Below are 18529 nucleotides of genomic sequence, written 5' to 3'. Positions count from 1 at the left end.
AAAAGGATCAAACTGATCCACACTAATTTGTCTATCTGAAATAAGTACAATCCTCTATAAATAAATAAAAAAAATCCAGCACTCAGCAGTGTAAAATTCATAGTTTTGGACATACAGTTTAAAAATTACTAAACATACAAAGAAGCAGGAAAATGTGATCTATAACCTGGAGAAAAATCAGTCAACAGAAAAAGACTCAGAAATGATGAGATAATGGAATTAGTAGACAAGGACCTTAAAACTACTATTATAATTATGCTCCATATGTTCAAGGATGTAAAAAAAATGAACACAGTGAAGAGAAAAATGGAAGATTTTTTCATGCTCATATATTTTTTAAAGATTTTATTATTTTTGTAATAGAAATTCTAAAAATGAAAAATACAGTATTTGAAAGGAAAATTTCACTGGATAGGATTAATAGCAATTACATACTGCAGAAGAAAAGATCAATGAACTGGAAGGCAAAGCAATAGAAACTCTTCAGTATGAATCACAGAAATAAAAGAAAAAAGGGGGGGTCTCAACAACCTACAGAACAATAGAACTGGTCTAACATGGGTTTAACTAGAGTTCTAGTAGTAGTGGAGAGAAAGGACAGAGAAGAAATAATGGCTGAAATATTTCCAAATTCAGTAAAAATTATAAACTGTCAGATCCCAGAAACTCTGGGTTCCAAATAGGATAAATACACACACACACACACACACACACACACACACACACTCCACACCACACCAGGGTAAAGTGTAATCAAGTTGCTAAAAACCAGTCACAGAGAGAAAAGTTAAAAGCAGCCAGAGGAATGGATGAGTGCTTAGGACTTCTCATAAGGAAATATGCAAGCATAAAGACAATGGAATGATATCTTTAAAGTTCTGAAAGAAATAATTATCAACCTAGAAACTATACCCAGTGAAAATATCTTTCAAAAATTAAGAAAAAATGGGCTTTTCAAACTGGGAGGCTGAGAAAATCTGTTGCTAACAGACCCACATTAAAATAAAAAATTAACTAAAATTCTTAGGCAAAATGTAACTTTTATCCAGATGGAAACCTAGATCTACACAAAGGACTTAAAAATGCTGGAAAGGAGAAATATACAGGCAAATGTAAAAAATATTTCCTTACACATCTTTTACTTTTTTTAACTGATAATTTAGGGCCTTGTTGGGAGCAGCACATCCAGTGGTGGTGGCTTATGTGCTGACTGCAAATGTCACTGAAGGCCACAGAGGAGTGAGACAGGCTGTCAGCTGGGTGGCAGACACAGAGGAGTGAGACAGGCTGTCAGCCGGGTGGCAGAGTAAGTGGAGCAACATAGTTCAGCCAAAAGGTGGCATTGCCCAGGTAGGCGGTTAGGGGAAGAGCTGCTCATAGCTGGGACATCCTAGCCTGAGGATTACATCCTTTGCTTCACATGCATAGCTGCCTAGCCTCCCTGCGCCCCCTGCTGGGGCCCATACAACAGGTTTCCCTACTATGAGACCTGTTGCCTGGTCAGGTTCTGGATCTACTCTTCCAACACTTTAAGCTTTTCAGTTCTTTCCTCTGAAATGCTGGCACCATGATGAGTACTTATAATCCCCAACCACAAGAGGGACATGAAAAAAGTACCCTTAGTTATGCCTGCTATAATCTCTATAACTTTATTATTGTTTAGATAATAAATGAGCTTCTACCTAGATAGAAATATAACAAGAATATGGACTGTTGGCCTAATAAAGTGAGATTAGAAGGCTTGCTTTCTCAAACCAGAGCTCTAACATCTATGTTTAAAGAAGCTGAAAAAGGGACGCCTGGGTGGCTCACTTGGTTGGGTGGCTCACTTGGTTAAGCGGCTGCCTTCGGCTCAGGTCATGATCCAGCGTCCTGGGATTGAGTCCCACATTGGGCTCCTTGCTTAGCAGCGAGCCTGCTTCTCCCTCTGCCTCTGCCTGCCAATCTGTTTGCCTGTGCTCACTCTCTCTCTCTGACAAATAAATAAAATCTTAAAAAAAAAAGAAGCTGAAAAAGATGAAACTGAAGTATCAGGGAGGGCTCTGACTAATGGTAGGAAGACACTTACTTCAAAGACACGGTGAAGTTGTAAGCAAGAAATGAAAATATGTAATTGATTTATATGTGTATGTAATATATATGTAACTGATTTTCCTTACAGTGTCTTAGGCACAGATCATTTTATATAGCTTCAGAATAATTTGCTATTTAAGTTGTGACATCATTTTCAGACCATTCATAGGTAAAGGGAAAGAAGCTGAGTAATTTAAGTATAGACATGATGAGTTTATTAAAACCTAAAAGTTGTTTGTTAGAACTTTTCAAACTAGAAAAAGTCACTGAAGCATCTTATGCATAAGTTATTGCACTGCATGGACTGGGGCAATGGACATAATAGTCTAGAGATTAATAAAGGCCTGAACAGTTGACATTGCTAAATGCCTACTGAATGAAAAGTTACTAAAATAACTTGTAGTAATGCCTCTTTTCAATGGCACAGTAACTTGTTTACTTAAACATTTAGCTCTAAACATGAAGACTTAATTATTTGCATAATTGTACTTTCACCTTACAGACAAGTCTACAAATGTGTCTGGACTAGCTGTTTTGCTTGTAGTCATGTGGTATCAGCACTAACTAAATCTTTGAAGAAGCCTTTTTCTTTGTGAAGGGTTGACAACAAACACAAGTGGTACTGAGATATTGAGAGTGCTGAATAACTTCTTTGAATCCCATGGTTTCTCCTGGAGCAATTTTGTTTATATTTGCATGAAGGTACAAAAACAAGGTAGATAAAACTTCAGGCACCATGATGTAAATTAAGGCAGTACCATCAAAGTATACCAGTAGTTATTGTATTCTTTATACCACCAGTAATCACATTAAAAATTCAATTTCACTTAAGAATGTCTTTGGTGAAGCACTAAAAATTATTAAATCTTGATCCTGGGTTTAATATTCTATGTGACAAAATAAGAGTTATGAAAAAGTGCTTCTGTTATAAACTACATTATGGTGATTGTATTGAAAAAAAAACACATCTGTAATTAGGCTGTGGCTTAACTAGCCACTTTTCATGAATACCATTTTTCCTTGAAAGAACAACTGATGCAAAAACTGTGATTCAATACTGGGGTATTTGGTAAATAACTTCTCAAAAATGAAGTGAGCCTTTAGGGTAAACTGTTGACATAATTTGTTGCCAATAATGGTATTTACATTTTTGAGTGAAAATTAAAATACTGGAAAACTTCATGCTTGAGAGTTTCCCCAGACTTAAGCTTTGTTCCAATGGGATTAGTGCTGATATCAATGTGATTTTTGATAGTGCAAAGTATGTTTCAGCATTTATAATAATCACATAACTTGGTGAACCAATATTTTCCAAGTAATCAGTATGTACAAGATGGGTCAAATATCTATGCAAAGTACAAGATGATCAATGAAATTTTAATGCAACAGTATATAAACATTTCACTGATAATAGCTTCAGATTCCATATGGCATTAACCTTTAAGAAACTACCATTTGTAGAGTTTTGTGTAGTATAAAAGAAGAATATCCACAACTATCTATAAAGGCTATTAAAATACTCTTCCCTTTTCCAACTACATATCTGCATGAAGCTGGATTTTCTTCATATACTTTAGCAAAAACATCATAACACATTGTAGAGGTCAGCATGAGAAGTAAGCTGTCATTTACTATGCCAGACATTATAGAGATATGCAAAAATGTATAGCAATGACATTCTTCTCATGACTTTTTTTTGAAAATAGAGTTATTTAAAAAAAATCACAACATGTTATCTGTGCTAATGTATACTGGGTTTATGATTCTAAGTAAATTAATAAATGTTTTAACTGACTGAGCCACCCAGGCATCCCTTAATAAATGTTATAAAATTTTAGAAATATACTGTTTAAAGCAAGACAATAAAAATGTATCACGGGGTTTATAATATATGCAAAAGTAAAATATATGACTACATTTGCACAAGGGAAGAAAAGGGGAAAAATGGAAGAACACTGTAATAAGGGTGCTATATCGTACATGAGGTAGTGTAATACTATCTAAAGGTAGAATATGATAAGTTAGAAATGCATACTGTAGACCCCAGAGCAACCACAAAAAAACCATTTACAGGTAATAAGCAAATAAAGGAGGCAAATGGAACCTTAAAAATACTCATTTAATTAAAAAAAGACAGGAAAATAGAAAGAAAGAAGGAATAGATGGGACAAATAGGGAACAAATAGGAAAATGGACTTAAACATATAAATAATTTATGTAAACATAAGTGGTGTAGGCACTCCAACAAAAAGGCAGAGATTGTCAGGCCAGACTAGATAAAAAATCATGACCCACTATATGTGGTCTACAAGAAATTCAATTTAAATATGAAAATACAAATAGGTTTAAAAATAAAGAAAAAGATGAAGATATCTACACAAATAATAATAATAATCACACCACTCAATAATAATCAAATTGTCACAGATGTGACAATACTGAATCAGACAAAGTAGACTTCAGAACAAGGAATATTACCAGAGATAAAGAGCAATATTTCATAATAATAGAGGGGTCAATTCATCAAGAAGTTATAATGACCCTAAATGTACCTACATCTAATAACAAAGCTTCAAAAATACATGAAGCTCAAATCAACATAAGTGAAAGGAAAAATAGCCAAATCCAAAATCATGGTTGGACATTTCAACTTTCTTGGTAATTGACAGAATGAGCAGACAAAATCCAAGGGATATAGAAGATATAAACAACACTCTCAACTAACCTAACTGATAATGATAAAATATGCTATCGAATAATAGGAGAATACACATTCTTTGCAAATTGCACATGAAACATTCATCAGGATAGATCATATGCTGGGCTGTAAAACAAATTCCAATAAATATAAAATGACTGAAATCATGCGAAGTATGTTCTCTGAGCACAACAGAATTAAAATGAATGTAAATAGAAAGACATCTGGAAAGTCCTAAAATATCTGGAAATTAATTTTTAAGAACCCATGCTTCCAAATAACTCATCAGTTAAAGAAGAAAATTAGAAAATACTCTGAAGCAACTGAAAATGGAAACATCACAGTTTGTGGTATGCAGCTAAAGTAGTGCTTAGATGAAAATTTATAGCGTAAAATGTATTAGAAAAGAAGAAAGGGTTAAAATCAAACTATGTTTCTATCATAAGATACAAGAAAAAGAACTAAAACCCAATACAAAGTAAGTAGAAGGAACAAAATAACAAAGATATGATCAGAAATAATAAAATAGAGAAGAGAAAAATAAAGTCAATGAAACTAAAAGCTGGTTCTTTGAAAAAAAAACAACAGTTCAATAAAACTGATAAGCCACAGGCTAAAATGATCAGGAAAAACAGAAATTAGCAATACTAGGAATGAAAGAGGGGATATCACTACAGCTTCTACAGACATTAAAACAATAGTAAAAGAATATTATAAGTGAATGGGCAAATTCCTCAAAGACAAATTATCAACATGGAAGACAGAAGAAATAGAAAATCTGAATAGTTATATAACTTAAAGAAATAGAATTCATAATTAAAAACCTCCCCACAAAGAAAACTCCAGGCTCAAATGTTTTCACTGATGGATTCTGTCAAACACTTAAGTAAGACAAAGCATCAGTTTTACATAAACTCTTTCAGAAAAAAAGAGGAGGTGGGTTCACTTTCCAAGTCATTTTATAAGATCAGTATGGCCTTGATATCAAAACCAGACAAAGACATTACAAGAAAACAACAGGTCAACATCCCTCATCAACACTGACACAAAAAATCCTTGAGAAAATTTCAGCAAACTGAATCTAGCAATATATAAAAAGGATAATATACCACGACCAACTAGGGCTCATTCCAGCAATGCAAGGTTTAACATTTAAAAAGGCAATAATTAATGCAACTTACTGTATTAACAGAACAAGAGGACAGCATATGATCGTTTCAATAGATGGGGAAAAAGCATTTGACAAAATTTAACACTCATTTGTAAGAAAACTTCTCAGTAAATTAGGACTAGAAGGGATCTTCTTCAACCTAATAAAGAACATTTATGAAAAAAAAAAACCCTACAGCTAACATCACACTTCATAGTAAAAGATTAAATGCTTCCCCCTATGATCAGGAATAAGACAAGGATGTTTGCTCTAACCACTTCTATTTAACATCAACTTGGAGGTCCCAATCAGTGTAATAAGGTAAGAAAAAGAAACAAAAGTCATAAAGATTGTAAAGGAATAAGTAAAACCTTCTTTATTCACAGATGACATGTTTGTATACATGAAACATACTAACAAATCTACAAAAAGCTGCTAGAGCTAATGATTTTAGCAATGGTACATTATTCAAGATCCATATAAAATCAACTAGGTTTCTATAGTCTAGCAACAAACAATTAAAACTGAAATTTTAAAATAGCATTTATAATAACATCAAAATCATGAATTACTTAGGGATAAATATAACAAAATTTGTGCAAGATGTGTTCACTGAAAAGTATAAATGAAAATTTGAAATTAAAGACTTAAGGAAATGGAGAGATATAGCAAATTCATGGATTGAAAGCTTAAATATCGTTAAGATGTTATTCCTCCCCAAACTGATCTATAGATTCAGTGCAATCTACAGATGCATTGCAAGACTCTTTTACATCAGTAACACACTTGCATATAAATCTACTTGAGTCTTTTCAGTGGCTACATATATTCCCTCATATGAGTCAGGCACAGTTTATCCAACCAGTCCATCAGAGATGGTCTGGTTAAGTAAGTATTTTTCATTCACTAAATTTTGTTAATAAACCATCTGATTCAGATATATACATGTATCTGATATATCTGTACATACATATACATATATGTATATATGAATACATTATATAACATAACTGCCATACTCTATCCTGGATCACAGGATCCAAATAGTATTACTGGATTAGGGAACATTCTTGTACATGATAGTCCATAAGCTTTATTATACAGAGAAGGTGATTTGCTAAGTTAGAAAATCTTTTTATGGGACCTCATGCCTTCTTTGGGCTTTCTCCATGGTAGACATACCTGAGCCAGGCATATGGGCAGGTTTCCTTCCTCTTAGCTTTCCAAGCTGGGCCCAACTCTTCTTCCAGTTGGGATTGCTTCCTTATTCCATGCCTGGCTACCCAGTTCCTGAGCTGGGACAAACTCCCTGATCACTGGCTTTATGACATCACCTGTTTTATATCTCATGAGTGCTATGATCGAAATCTCACCACTAATGACTTGTAATATTTGTGTTGGGCTTGTCTTCTCAACTCCCTTCCCTCATTGGCAATCTAGTGTTTTCCCATGGACACATCTGTTTCCTACAGCTGGGATACCTGGTACTTCTTGCAAAGGATGGGTAGTTGCTACTGGTAGCCTTTCCAGCAAACTGCTTCCCATTCTTCTGTCTTAAAAAGAGTTTTCCAGTGTGAACACTAACATGCTTATTACTCAAACACTAATTTATTCAGTTGTTCATTCAGTGAATGAACACCAACAAGGTGTGTAGCTAACACTGTGCTAAGCACCGAGGGAGAATACAGACAACCAAAACACAGATGACCAAATGAATGCTACAGACTGTTACAGGAGTGTACTTGAACCTCTTAACAGGTTTGCCTTTCTCAAGTCTCTCCCTTTCACAATCTATCTTCCAGGTGCTACTGAGTAAGCTGTCTAAGAACCAAAGCTCATCTGTTTTCACAGAAACAAGTATAAACTCTTTAGCGTAGCAGTCAAGTCTCTAAATAATCTGGCTCCAATTTTCATTCAAGCCTTAATTCTCCCCCACTTTCTCTCATAAATTTTATGTTCTACTACCATATCAAACTTCTCACTTGTCCCATGAGGGACCAGATCCTTTTCAAACCTTATTCTCTTTGCCTAGAATGTGTTTCGCTCTTCTTCACCTGGCAAACTCTGAACAAACCTCCAAGATTCAGTTCAAAGTCTTGGTGAAACATTTCTTCTATTCACAACTGTCCTGGATTTGGGTACATTGTTCCGTCACCTTTATTAGATGGTGAAACTTTTGAGGGCACTGGGTTGACTTGCTAGTCTTTGAATCTCTGAATTCAAGTCTGAATAAGGGCCTGGCAAATAGTAGGTACTCAATGAATATTTGTTAAATGAATGAAGGAATAAATGAATGTGAAGGAAGAACTCAAAGGGCCTTGGTATACTTAGGTAAGGGATTTTTAAAGGCACAGGGCTTGAAGCTGCCACTAGGAAGACAAGAGATAGATGGGGAAAGAGCATCTGGAGGAGGAAGATTATTACACTAGGACACAGAAGAACACAAGTCCAAGACTGAAAGTGAAGACAGTGGGGTGTCAGCCAGACTACAGCTGACTGCTGCACTATCTTGACCTTTTCACTGACTAGATTTCTCAATTATATTTTCAGCTCCTGGAGGGCAGAGTATTTTGTACACTCCTTAGTATCCCTTTCATTTATGATGCCCATCTCCACAGTCATTGTTCCTGCTGTCTTGTGGTTCTTACTCTGCTCTGTAATACAATTATTTGTATATCTACTTGTCTCCCTAGAACTTACACTAGCCTCCCTCCCAGGCTGCTTGAGGTAAGGGAAGAGATGTGGTCTTAGTGTCTTTGCATCTTCTAAGACACCTACCATGGTGCCTGGCACACAATGGGTGCTCAGTAAATATTTTCTGATCCACCATCTGTTGATCTGATTACAGAGAACCACAAGGATATTTGTGTGCAACTGTGTATTGTGGTACAAAACTTATATATGCCTTCACACTGTGCAGTCTATTTTTGGCAATTTTCATTAAAATGTTATCTTATTGTACATGGAAGACTGTCATTTCAATTTTCTTCTTTGTTCCTTCTTGGATGACTCACATCTCTTATACCAGAAGGATATGACAGAAGGGACTCAAAAAGGGTTTGGACAATTTATGAATGACAAAGTCATAAATGTCCGGGTATAAGGAGCTGTTGGGAGCATGCAAAGGGGAAGGAGAAAGCTTGCACTTCAAAAGTGCCTAATACGCACCAAGAACTGTGCTAGGCAATTGGCATACATTGTATATTATTTAATCTGGCAGAATATGTAGGCATAAAGACCGGGCATGCCTATCTATAAGGCCAAACCCATATCTATTCAGGCACATAGCTTCTCCAGGTACCAAAGGCAGTATTTATCTTATTAAAATTTTATCAACCTTTTAAGACAGATGAATCTAAGGATTTGCATTGTTTCCTAAGAACATAACACTCATTCTCAATTTAAGCTCCTATTGTTTAAAACTCCTTTTTGGAAAACAAAACAAAAAACCCAAACCAAAACAAAACAAACAAAACAAAAAAACCCCAAACTCTTTGACATAACTTGATCAGTTTTTAAAGTCTCAAAGCTTTAAATTACAATGCAATTGGAGATAGTCTCACAGCAGTAACAGCGATTACTTTTGTTCACAAATGTAAATTGTTTGCTTATCTTTATATTTCATAAAGCTTCCAAATACTGAACAAAGGTAAATCAAGTCAAGAAAAGAGCCTTCTATTAACCCTGACACTAGCAAATTGTCTCAGATTATAGCATGCCTTCTATTTGTATTCTAGACACATAGAGTGGTTTTTTAGAGATACATATTTTCCCTCATTTGTGGCTAGAAGAAAATTGGAAGGGAATTCGTTTCAGTTGTTTCTAATTTTTAAAAAAAAATAATAGTAACTTTAAAAAGAATAATGTTCCCGAGTGTACAGATCCTGCATCTGATGGGAATCAAAACATACCCAAAGTACCATTTCTACTCCTGGGAATGGCTTGAGAAAGTGCGGCTGCAGGTACTGGTTCGTACATTGGTTTTATTGTAAGTCACACTATCCAAGGCCTAGGACTACACATCTTGATCTGTGATAACATACTTCCTGCCAGGTGTGGGGGTGGGTGGCAAGAGAAGGGGTACACCTTCAGATAAGGGATAAGCAGCACACTCAGTGGGCTCAGACAGCTTTCTGTTAACCTGCTTTGAGAGAGCTAAAATAGACATCCTTGCTTCAGAAAGTGTAAAGCTCATCTCACATGACTAGAGAAAACGGCAAAAGTTCAAATGAAGTTTCACATTTTAGATGGTCTTCCCCCAACCTCTGTGTGCCACTAATTGCTGGAAAAATGCCAGACATGTCTTTGTGGTGATTATGTGTTTCTTACATTTTACATTAGTCAAAGGAAACTGAAAGACCAGGACTAACCCCAAAGAACACAGGTGTGACATACCTCCTATGGAACTTTTTAAAGATAGACAAGAATTCAGTTTACACATTTAAAAAAATTGCTCCTTCTGTTTTGAAACTAGGGGATGAAAATATGCACATATTCCAAAGAGTTCTTTGTGTGAACAGGTGACCCCTTCCCACAGTCTCTGCAATTAATTGAGAAATTAAAGTTAGTTGGCCTTTGAGATCTCTTGTAAAAAAAGGCAGAAGGTCTTGGATATTTTGGAACAAGAGTCCACTATTCTGCCAAGACAGTGTGTTATTGTTATTGGAGTGTCTCTCAACAAAACGGTATTGAGTGGTGAGGACGTGATTTTGATTAGGTGGAATGACTCAGCTCTTCCCCTTAAAGAAGAGAGGACTTGTCAGAGCCTTACTTACCTCATGATCTGGGATCTCAGAGGATAGTGTTTTCCCTAGGATGACCCCGGTCAAGTATGTCCAGCATCGAGCCGTGTTGGCAAGGTTATAGCCTCCTGTCTCCATCAAGAATTGTGAAGTTAGGAAAGAACAGTCACAAAACAGCAGGAGAGGGAAGGAGGGTAAGGAAGGAGAGAAAAATGTTTTAATAAAAGGGCTAAAAAGACAACTCCAACTTGCAGAACTTTACCTAAATATCCCTTTTTGATGTTTTTGAACCACCTAGTAGGTGGACTTTAGTGGGTTAGTCAGACCATGCACAGTGTGGAACTAGGAAGTCTAAGGCCTGCAAAGATTAAAGAGGTTCTCGTCTATGAACAAGTATGTATCCGAGGATTCCAAGCTCCTCAATTTCATCAAGTCATCAGCAAGACTGAGATCCCTGGAACTTGGATCCCTGGAACCCAGCAACCCACCCAATGTCAAGGTTTCTGTGATGAATTTTGGAACAATCCTATAAAATGGCTGCTGGATGTAATTCGTATGTTAAAGCCATTGGCAGATATAGTCCTAGAAATATCCAGGAAAGAGAAACAGAAAACGCTGACAGAAATAGACTTCCTTCTTCCAAGATCAGCATTCCTTTTCTCCACAAAACACAGGCCTAGTGGCAGAGATCAAAGAGAATGAGATGAGGAAGGGACTGTTGATTGATGCTCTGACCCATCTCGTCAGGTTCTGTCACAGTCACCCAGCAGCCATATTATACTGGCTAATAATCAGCATATTTTTGCACTGAATAGATGTGTTCTGCCATGCAAGCATTAGAACATTGGCCTTTAGCTAAATTCTAAGAGTGTAAGGATGAAATGGAATGATTTCCTAACTTCAGTGCAGCCTGAGGGAAATAAAAGCTGGTCTATTTTAGGTAGGGTAACCATATAATTTATTGTCCAAATGGTACATTTTAACAGTTAAAGGGGACACTATTCATAATTACACAGGGATAGCATATATAAATTGGGACATATGGTCACCTTTCTCTTAAGCCCTTCTTGAAAGAAAGGCTTTCTCCTTGAAAGGTCAGGGATACTGGGGATTTTGGAATTCTTTTAGGCCTTAGTGGGGTCCAATGAAGCTTGGGGATACGGCCATATCCATTAGTTGTCTATGTCTTATTGGAGATTGAGAATTTAAGTGAAATAGTACACTTTATTACTTTAAATACTCCTGATGTGAAAAATCTGAATTTAGAAGATCAACTTATTGGGTATGATTATTTGATTTCAAAAAGATTCACTATAGATCTGAAGTAGTAAGCTCTCTCTGGTAAATATACAATACGATTTGATTTGCAAAAATTCCATTTACATATAGGAGTTTTCAGGAATACACATACTGCACAAGAAGGGTTATATATACAAAAGCCAAAACTTTGCGCTGACAAAGCAGAAAGACTGAAAATGCTAAGCAAAGGCTGTAGCCACAAACAAAAGTTGAATTTGCACAGATGTATGTTGTGGAAAGGGCTTTTTTCCTCCCCCTAGCTGTACCTGTATCATCACCAGCACCCTTAGTACTGTCAAGGAAAGTAATACGTCATACAATATTATCAATTTCATCTTTTCCCTGAGTTGAAGTTAATAGATGTCTTGCCAGCTTTTCATAAGAGGTTGCCTCTTGTAAGCACCTGTAATTTTGATCCTTCTAGGATTTGAGGCCGCCAAAGGACCAGGCTTGTGTATTTGTGCTGAATGCCCACTCATTTTCATAAGGCCTTCCCACAGCCTCCTCTGATTTGGTTTTTACAAAGTTTGTTGACAAAGCAACAAACTATTAGCTATTCCATAATACATGCACTTTAAGCTCAATCTGCTTGACCATGTTATTTTAACACACCAATCCATTCACCCAATGAAATAAAGATTGTGCCAGATAGAAGACTCTTAGCAAGGCATCTTCAAAGGTAGTTGAGGTTGTAAAAAGTACCTTTCACAAATGCGTAAATGCTTCTATTGAATAGACCCAACTTTCTGTTGATTAAGTAATACAAAATGTCAGTACACACTGAAGGCAAGGATGCCCAAGAGACTCCAGGTCTCTCAGTTCTGCTTTATTGTAACAAATCCATGCTTCTTTTGTTGGGGGCCGGGGCGGGCTTGGGGGGAGAAGTCATTCTTGAATTCAGCTTAGATATTTAATTAGTTCGTATGTTCACTACTTATATATGAGTAGAGAATTTTAGTGGTATGTTTCCAAAGGATGATTACTAGAACTAAGAGTCAAAAACTATATTGAGAGAAGATGGATTAAAGTCCACTGAGGTTAATATCCGCTATTCTTAATAAGATTTGATGGCACCTTTAATAAAAGGACCTTTGCTTCAGGAAGTGAAACTTAGACTTCACAGTGCCAAGGAGTCAATACACATGCCAAGATGAGGAGAAGTGTGTTACAGTATTTCCTTATGCTGAATCGTGAAGGGGGCAGAGTTCTCTGACTCAGGCTTCTGGATCATGGGCAGGTTGGTATTATCCAATCTAAGAAAGCCAAGTTTTCCTCAGTGTCAATGGACAAAATGTGGAAGAAGGTCAGCAAATTCTCCTGGTGACCTCCCTTTGTACTCACCTCCTCCCAGAATGAGTGTTGCCAACTGCCACTGAAGAATGTACTTAAGACATTTGCCAATTCCCACTGGAGTCATGTTAAAGGAACACATGGGATCCCCAGCAATCGTATCAGCTCCCAGCTGTAAGACCACTGCTTTTGGATTAAAGGCTATGTAGACCTCCTTTAGTACACTGTAGAAAAGAGAAAGGATAGAAAATGTCAGAAAAAGATAGGTCAGTTTGGTGGTGGTTGGGGCGAAGGCAGCTGGAGATATAGCTGAGTCAGCAAACAGTGAAGGAAAAAAAGATCCAACTCATCAACTCATCAAACTTTCCATCTAAAAAAGGTGAATCAGACTGTATATAAATTAAGCCTTAAAAACCCAATTTACAAAAAATATCCCCCCCACTTTCATGTTACCAAGAACCAAGTTTACCCTTAATGTTTTGGAACACAAACTTCCCTTAAATATTCATATTCACTTAACTTCAACAGCCACAGGACAGAGTATACATGTTTACTCCATTTTACAATCTGGGAAAATAAGACACATACACTGAACAGTTCTGATTATTTAAGACTGTCAACATACTTGGAGTTTATTATCTAGTTATCAATGGAAACTACTGAAGAGAATTAACATGCCTTTGAAAGCACAGATGTTATCAGCTTACTTTCTATTATGCTAAAGGACTTCTGGGTTATGAAATATAGCCCTCCTTAAATCATATGTAACCAGAGTCTTCTTGAGCAGGAAATGATAACCACTGATCCAAAATTATAAATCTGAAAGCACCCTAAAGAATAAGTTATAGTGAGAAATAATGAGGATAATTTGGGGGTAGAATCACACAGTGCTATTAAATCAACCTAACAGCTGTTCCTTTTCCTGACAGAAGCATCATAGATGAAAAAAAAAAGTTGTCAGTGTGACAGATGACCTTAGTCAGGCTTCTCCTATTATCATTAACTGAACACTGACACTGTCCAGAATACATTCTTAGGAGTTATAAGGTTCCTGCTCTCAAGGGGCTTACAATCTAGTTTCCCGACAAAACATATACCAGTCCTTACGGGACTGAGGAACTCTTACAGAGACACATAAACAAGTGTAAATTAACATACTTCAGAGTTGAGAAAATGCAGAGTCAGAAAGTGATAAAAAATGTTGGGGTTAATGACCCTTCATAATCAACATGTCAAATTATACCAGTGCAGCAAAAACAGAAAAATTCCAGATCCTTCTGAAACTGCAAGAAGAATTCAAGGGATATAAAATGTCATTCTCCCAAATTCATATGTAACCAGTGTATTGAAACTATTGAAAAGTGCTCAGCTGCAGAGGCATTCTTTGACTCAAAAGACTGTTCTGTTTTGATTTCTCATCTATGCAGACAAATATTGTGTGATTGTGGAGATTATAAGAATATTATAAAACTTACGGCATATGATCCTTAATAGAGAAATAGTCAAGCCTATTCTTTCATGTGCCTATCTCCTGTACAGAGGGAAACTAAGCCACCTGAATATTCAGCTAACATTTATTGAGCATCTACATGTACAGGGCACCCTATTAGCTGCTATTAGGAGACACAGAGGAAGGCATGATCTCTGTTCTGAAAAGGTTTATAAGTGAAGAGGAAGAAGGTGGAGGCAAGGAAGACTAATGTTTCTTCTTTCATTCTTTCTCTCATTTTGCACATATTTACTGACTGCCCTCTGTGTGTCCAGCATGTAACTGCACCAGGAACATGCTCCAGGAACAAAGATGAATATGACACAGCTCTTATTTTCATGTGGCTCAGATCACAGGGGAAGGTTCATACTATGATAATCGGTAATTAAAATATGATAAATGAAGTATTAGAGATGGCACACAGAGAAGGGAGTAAATGACTTTTCTAGAAGATGTCAGGACAGGCTCTACAGAAGTAACTTTTGACTTGGGTCTTAAAAGATAAGAACCACAGTGAACCACCTATTGAAATGGCTAAAATGAAAAAAAAAAAAAAAAGCAGTAACTTCAATTGCTGGTGAGGATGTGGAGAAACTACACCGCACACAGCTTGTGGGTGGGAATGTAAAATGGTATAGCCACTTCAGAAAATAGTTTGGCAGTTCCCACCAAAATTAAAAATAGACTTACCATATGACCCAGCAATTGCCTTCTTGTGAATTTATACCAGAGATATTAAGACTTATTTTCATATAGGAACTTATACACCAATATTCATAGCAGCTTTATTTGTAATGATCCAAACTGGAAACCACTCAGATGTACTTCAATAAGTGAATGGTTAAACAAACTGTGGTACGTCCATACCACTGGAATAGTGTTTATCAGTAAAAAGAAAAAAAACTATCGATAAATGCAAAAAACAAAACAAAACTTGGATGGCTTTCAAAGGACTTATGCTGGGTGAATAAGGCCAATTCAGAATCTATACTGCATGATTCCATTATATACCATTTGTTAAGTAACAATTTGAGGGGTGGCGAACAGATTGGAGGTTTCCAGTAGTTAGGGATGGCTATAAAATAGTAGTATGAGACAGCCTTGTGGTGATGGTTGTGGTTCTGAAAAGCTACACATGTGATAAAAATCTCATAGAGCCAACCTCCCCATACACACGAGTGCATGCATAATGGGTGAAAACTAAGTAAGCTCTATGAATTGTACCAATGCCAACTTCTTGATTTTGATGTTGAATTACAATCATGCAGGATGTCAAGATTGGAGGAGGCTAGAAGAAGGGCGTATGGGACTTCCTTGTACATTTCTTTGCAATCTCCCTTGAGTCTATAATTATAAAAAATTAAGAAGAAAGATTAGGAAAAGTTTTCAGGCATGTCGGGTGAAGAGAGTGGAGTTGGCAACCGGAATGGTTGTGAGGGTTATTGGTAGGAGATGAGGTTCAGAGAAGGAACTGCACACACAAGAGCATGATGGCTTGAAACAGGCAGTAGTGGGAGGGAGGCTAGTGAAATAAACGTGGGTTAGGGTACTCAGGGCCAGATATGCCGGGCAGGCTAACAAGTGGGGACTTTTACTTCAAGAGTATGGACCATCTCAAACATTGTGCGTGTCTGTGTCTTTCCATTCATGTACGTGTGTTGGGGGAATGATCAGATTTACATTTTGAAAAGCTACTCTAGCTATAGCATAGGATATACTAAAGGTTATCAGGGGCCATTTGCACCCATCCAGGCCAGTGGCAGCAAGGGAAGGGAAGAAAAGATGGATTTGGGAGATACTTCCAGGATAGAATTGATAGGGCAGCACATACTGACACACAAGAAAAGCATCTACATACAACATTCACGAGCGTTTTGTACAGGGAGAGAGGAAAGGATATAGGAAGGCAGGTGCTTCTGGGATAGCTGTCTGAATGATAGCCAGGGAGAGAAAACGAGTCCCCAGGGAATTCTGATGAAGAGGGCTCTGGATGGCTAGAGAAAAGGGTAACTGGAAGCTTTGGCAATGGTAAGGTATTTCATACACAGTGTAAACATCAAGGCCACTGCAAGTGAGGACACCTTCCATGTGAGGGCTACATGGTGAACACTCTTAAATTAAAGATCAAAAGTTTTCCTTTAGTTTGACAGTCAAACAGGAGTCGCTGGAGATGCATAAGGACCAATGTTGCTGAAAAATGATGCTTAGGAACTCTGATTTTTGCTGTTGCGTGGAAGGCCAAGGAGAGAAAGTCTGGAGGCAGAGGGGTTGGCAAAAAGGGTACTGAAGCATTCTAAGCACAAGAGCATCAGGAAGCAAGGTAAGATACCCTTGGGGGGGAAAATGAGAGGGCTAGGTGACAGACTGGGTGGGGGTTGGGGTGGTCAGAGTAGAAAACACACTGTGCTGATTCCTCCAGAATTCGCAGGAGGGGGAAAGCAAAATCAAAATATTCCTTTGGAAGTGCAATTTCCAAATCCGGTGTTCCTTCCTCTCATCAATTTCATCTCCTTTGAGTCAATGTCATTTGCTTATACCACTCAAACACTAGCAAAGGTCCTAGCTACAGACCTTCTACAAGGTACTCTTTCACCTCCCTTAAGGACTTAAGCACCTGGAAATTTTTCTGTCTCTCCCTTTCCCAGTCATTTGTCTTTGCCATTCACTATTCACTTGCTTACTCACATCTTGATTCAAGCACCTGTTCTCACCCATGCTGGGCACTAGAGATACAGAAATAAGTAAGACCCAAGGAGCATGTTGCACAGTAGGGAAGGAAGATAGGAAAGCAAATAATTGTGATAAGTGCCATAATACCCATCCACTCATTCAAACAAATCTTAACTAAATGCCTACTGTATACGAGGCATTATGTTAGGCAATGGGTTTACTGTCCTGAACAAAAGAGACCTGACTCTTCCCCCTGTGACCCTTCTAATTCTCTGAAATCACAGTTTCTTCACCTTTTGAACAACAGAGATGTCCACCTGCACTCCACTTTAGTTATCTCCAGGCATAGCCATGCTTTAGGGCCTGGTGAAGAAGTGCTTGGAAATGCTCTACTTCTAACACCCTGAACTCTGAACTGCTTTTTCTGTGTACAATTTTCTATGTTCCAATTGAACTTGTTCTTTATTCTCATTTTAACTGCCGTTTCCTTGTCTTTCTATTTTCAAAGTCTACCAGTTTATCTTTTGACCTCATTTGCTTCACTACTCATTTTGCAGAATACAATTAGTCATTTCAAAAACTCTTATTAGCACACTTAATTCCCTCACACCTTTGTGGTTTTTGCCTTGTCAATCCTTAAGCCCTTGGATAAACCACTCTGTCAGGATTTTCTTCTCTGTTCTGCTGGAGAAAGCTGAGAACTCAAGCCAATTGCTTCCTATATAGTCTATGCTTATGACTCCAATTCAACAAATTCCATAAACGTTTATTGAGTGATCGATATATGCCATTCCCTCTGTGCAGCTTGGCAATCATTTGCTTCACCTCTTGTTGGTAAACAATTACATTTCTTGCAGCATCTAGTCTAATTAAAAAAATACAAATTCAATGAGTGTACATTCTTTAAAAAAATATTTATTTGTCAGCAAGAGAGCGAGAGAGAGCAAGCGAGCACACAAGCAAGAAGAACAGCGGCAGAGGGAACAGCAGGCTCTCTGCCAAATAGGGAGCCTAAAGCGGGACTCAGTCCCAGGACCCCAGGGACCATGACCAGAGCCAAAGGCAGACACTCAACTGACTAAGCCACTCTGAGTGTACATTCTTGACGCTCAAAAAGA

At 37.3% G+C, this 18529-nt stretch overlaps 1 protein-coding gene across 2 annotated transcripts in view; it reads right to left on the bottom strand.

Annotated features, from left to right (window-relative positions):
• HDAC8 (histone deacetylase 8) overlaps positions 1-18529 on the bottom strand; it is a 221534-nt gene that overhangs the window by 118104 nt on the left and 84901 nt on the right. Inside the window, exons 8-10 of one of the 2 annotated variants that reach the window (XM_044234953.1) lie at positions 13304-13476; positions 10697-10791; positions 7864-8759 (exon numbers count right to left, since the gene is read on the bottom strand). In XM_044234953.1, coding sequence (XP_044090888.1) covers positions 8460-8759; positions 10697-10791; positions 13304-13476 — 568 coding nt within the window. In that variant the 3' untranslated portion in view covers positions 7864-8459. Of the gene's footprint in view, positions 1-7863; positions 8760-10696; positions 10792-13303; positions 13477-18529 lie in introns of those variants that run through there. The other variant, XM_044234952.1, reaches the window with a different exon arrangement.

This window comes from Neovison vison, chromosome X, assembly GCF_020171115.1.
Source record: "Neovison vison isolate M4711 chromosome X, ASM_NN_V1, whole genome shotgun sequence".
Taxonomy (NCBI): Eukaryota; Metazoa; Chordata; class Mammalia; order Carnivora; family Mustelidae; genus Neogale; species Neogale vison.
The sequence above is the reverse complement of the archived record's forward strand: the minus strand, read 5'-3'. Positions and strand labels throughout refer to the sequence as shown.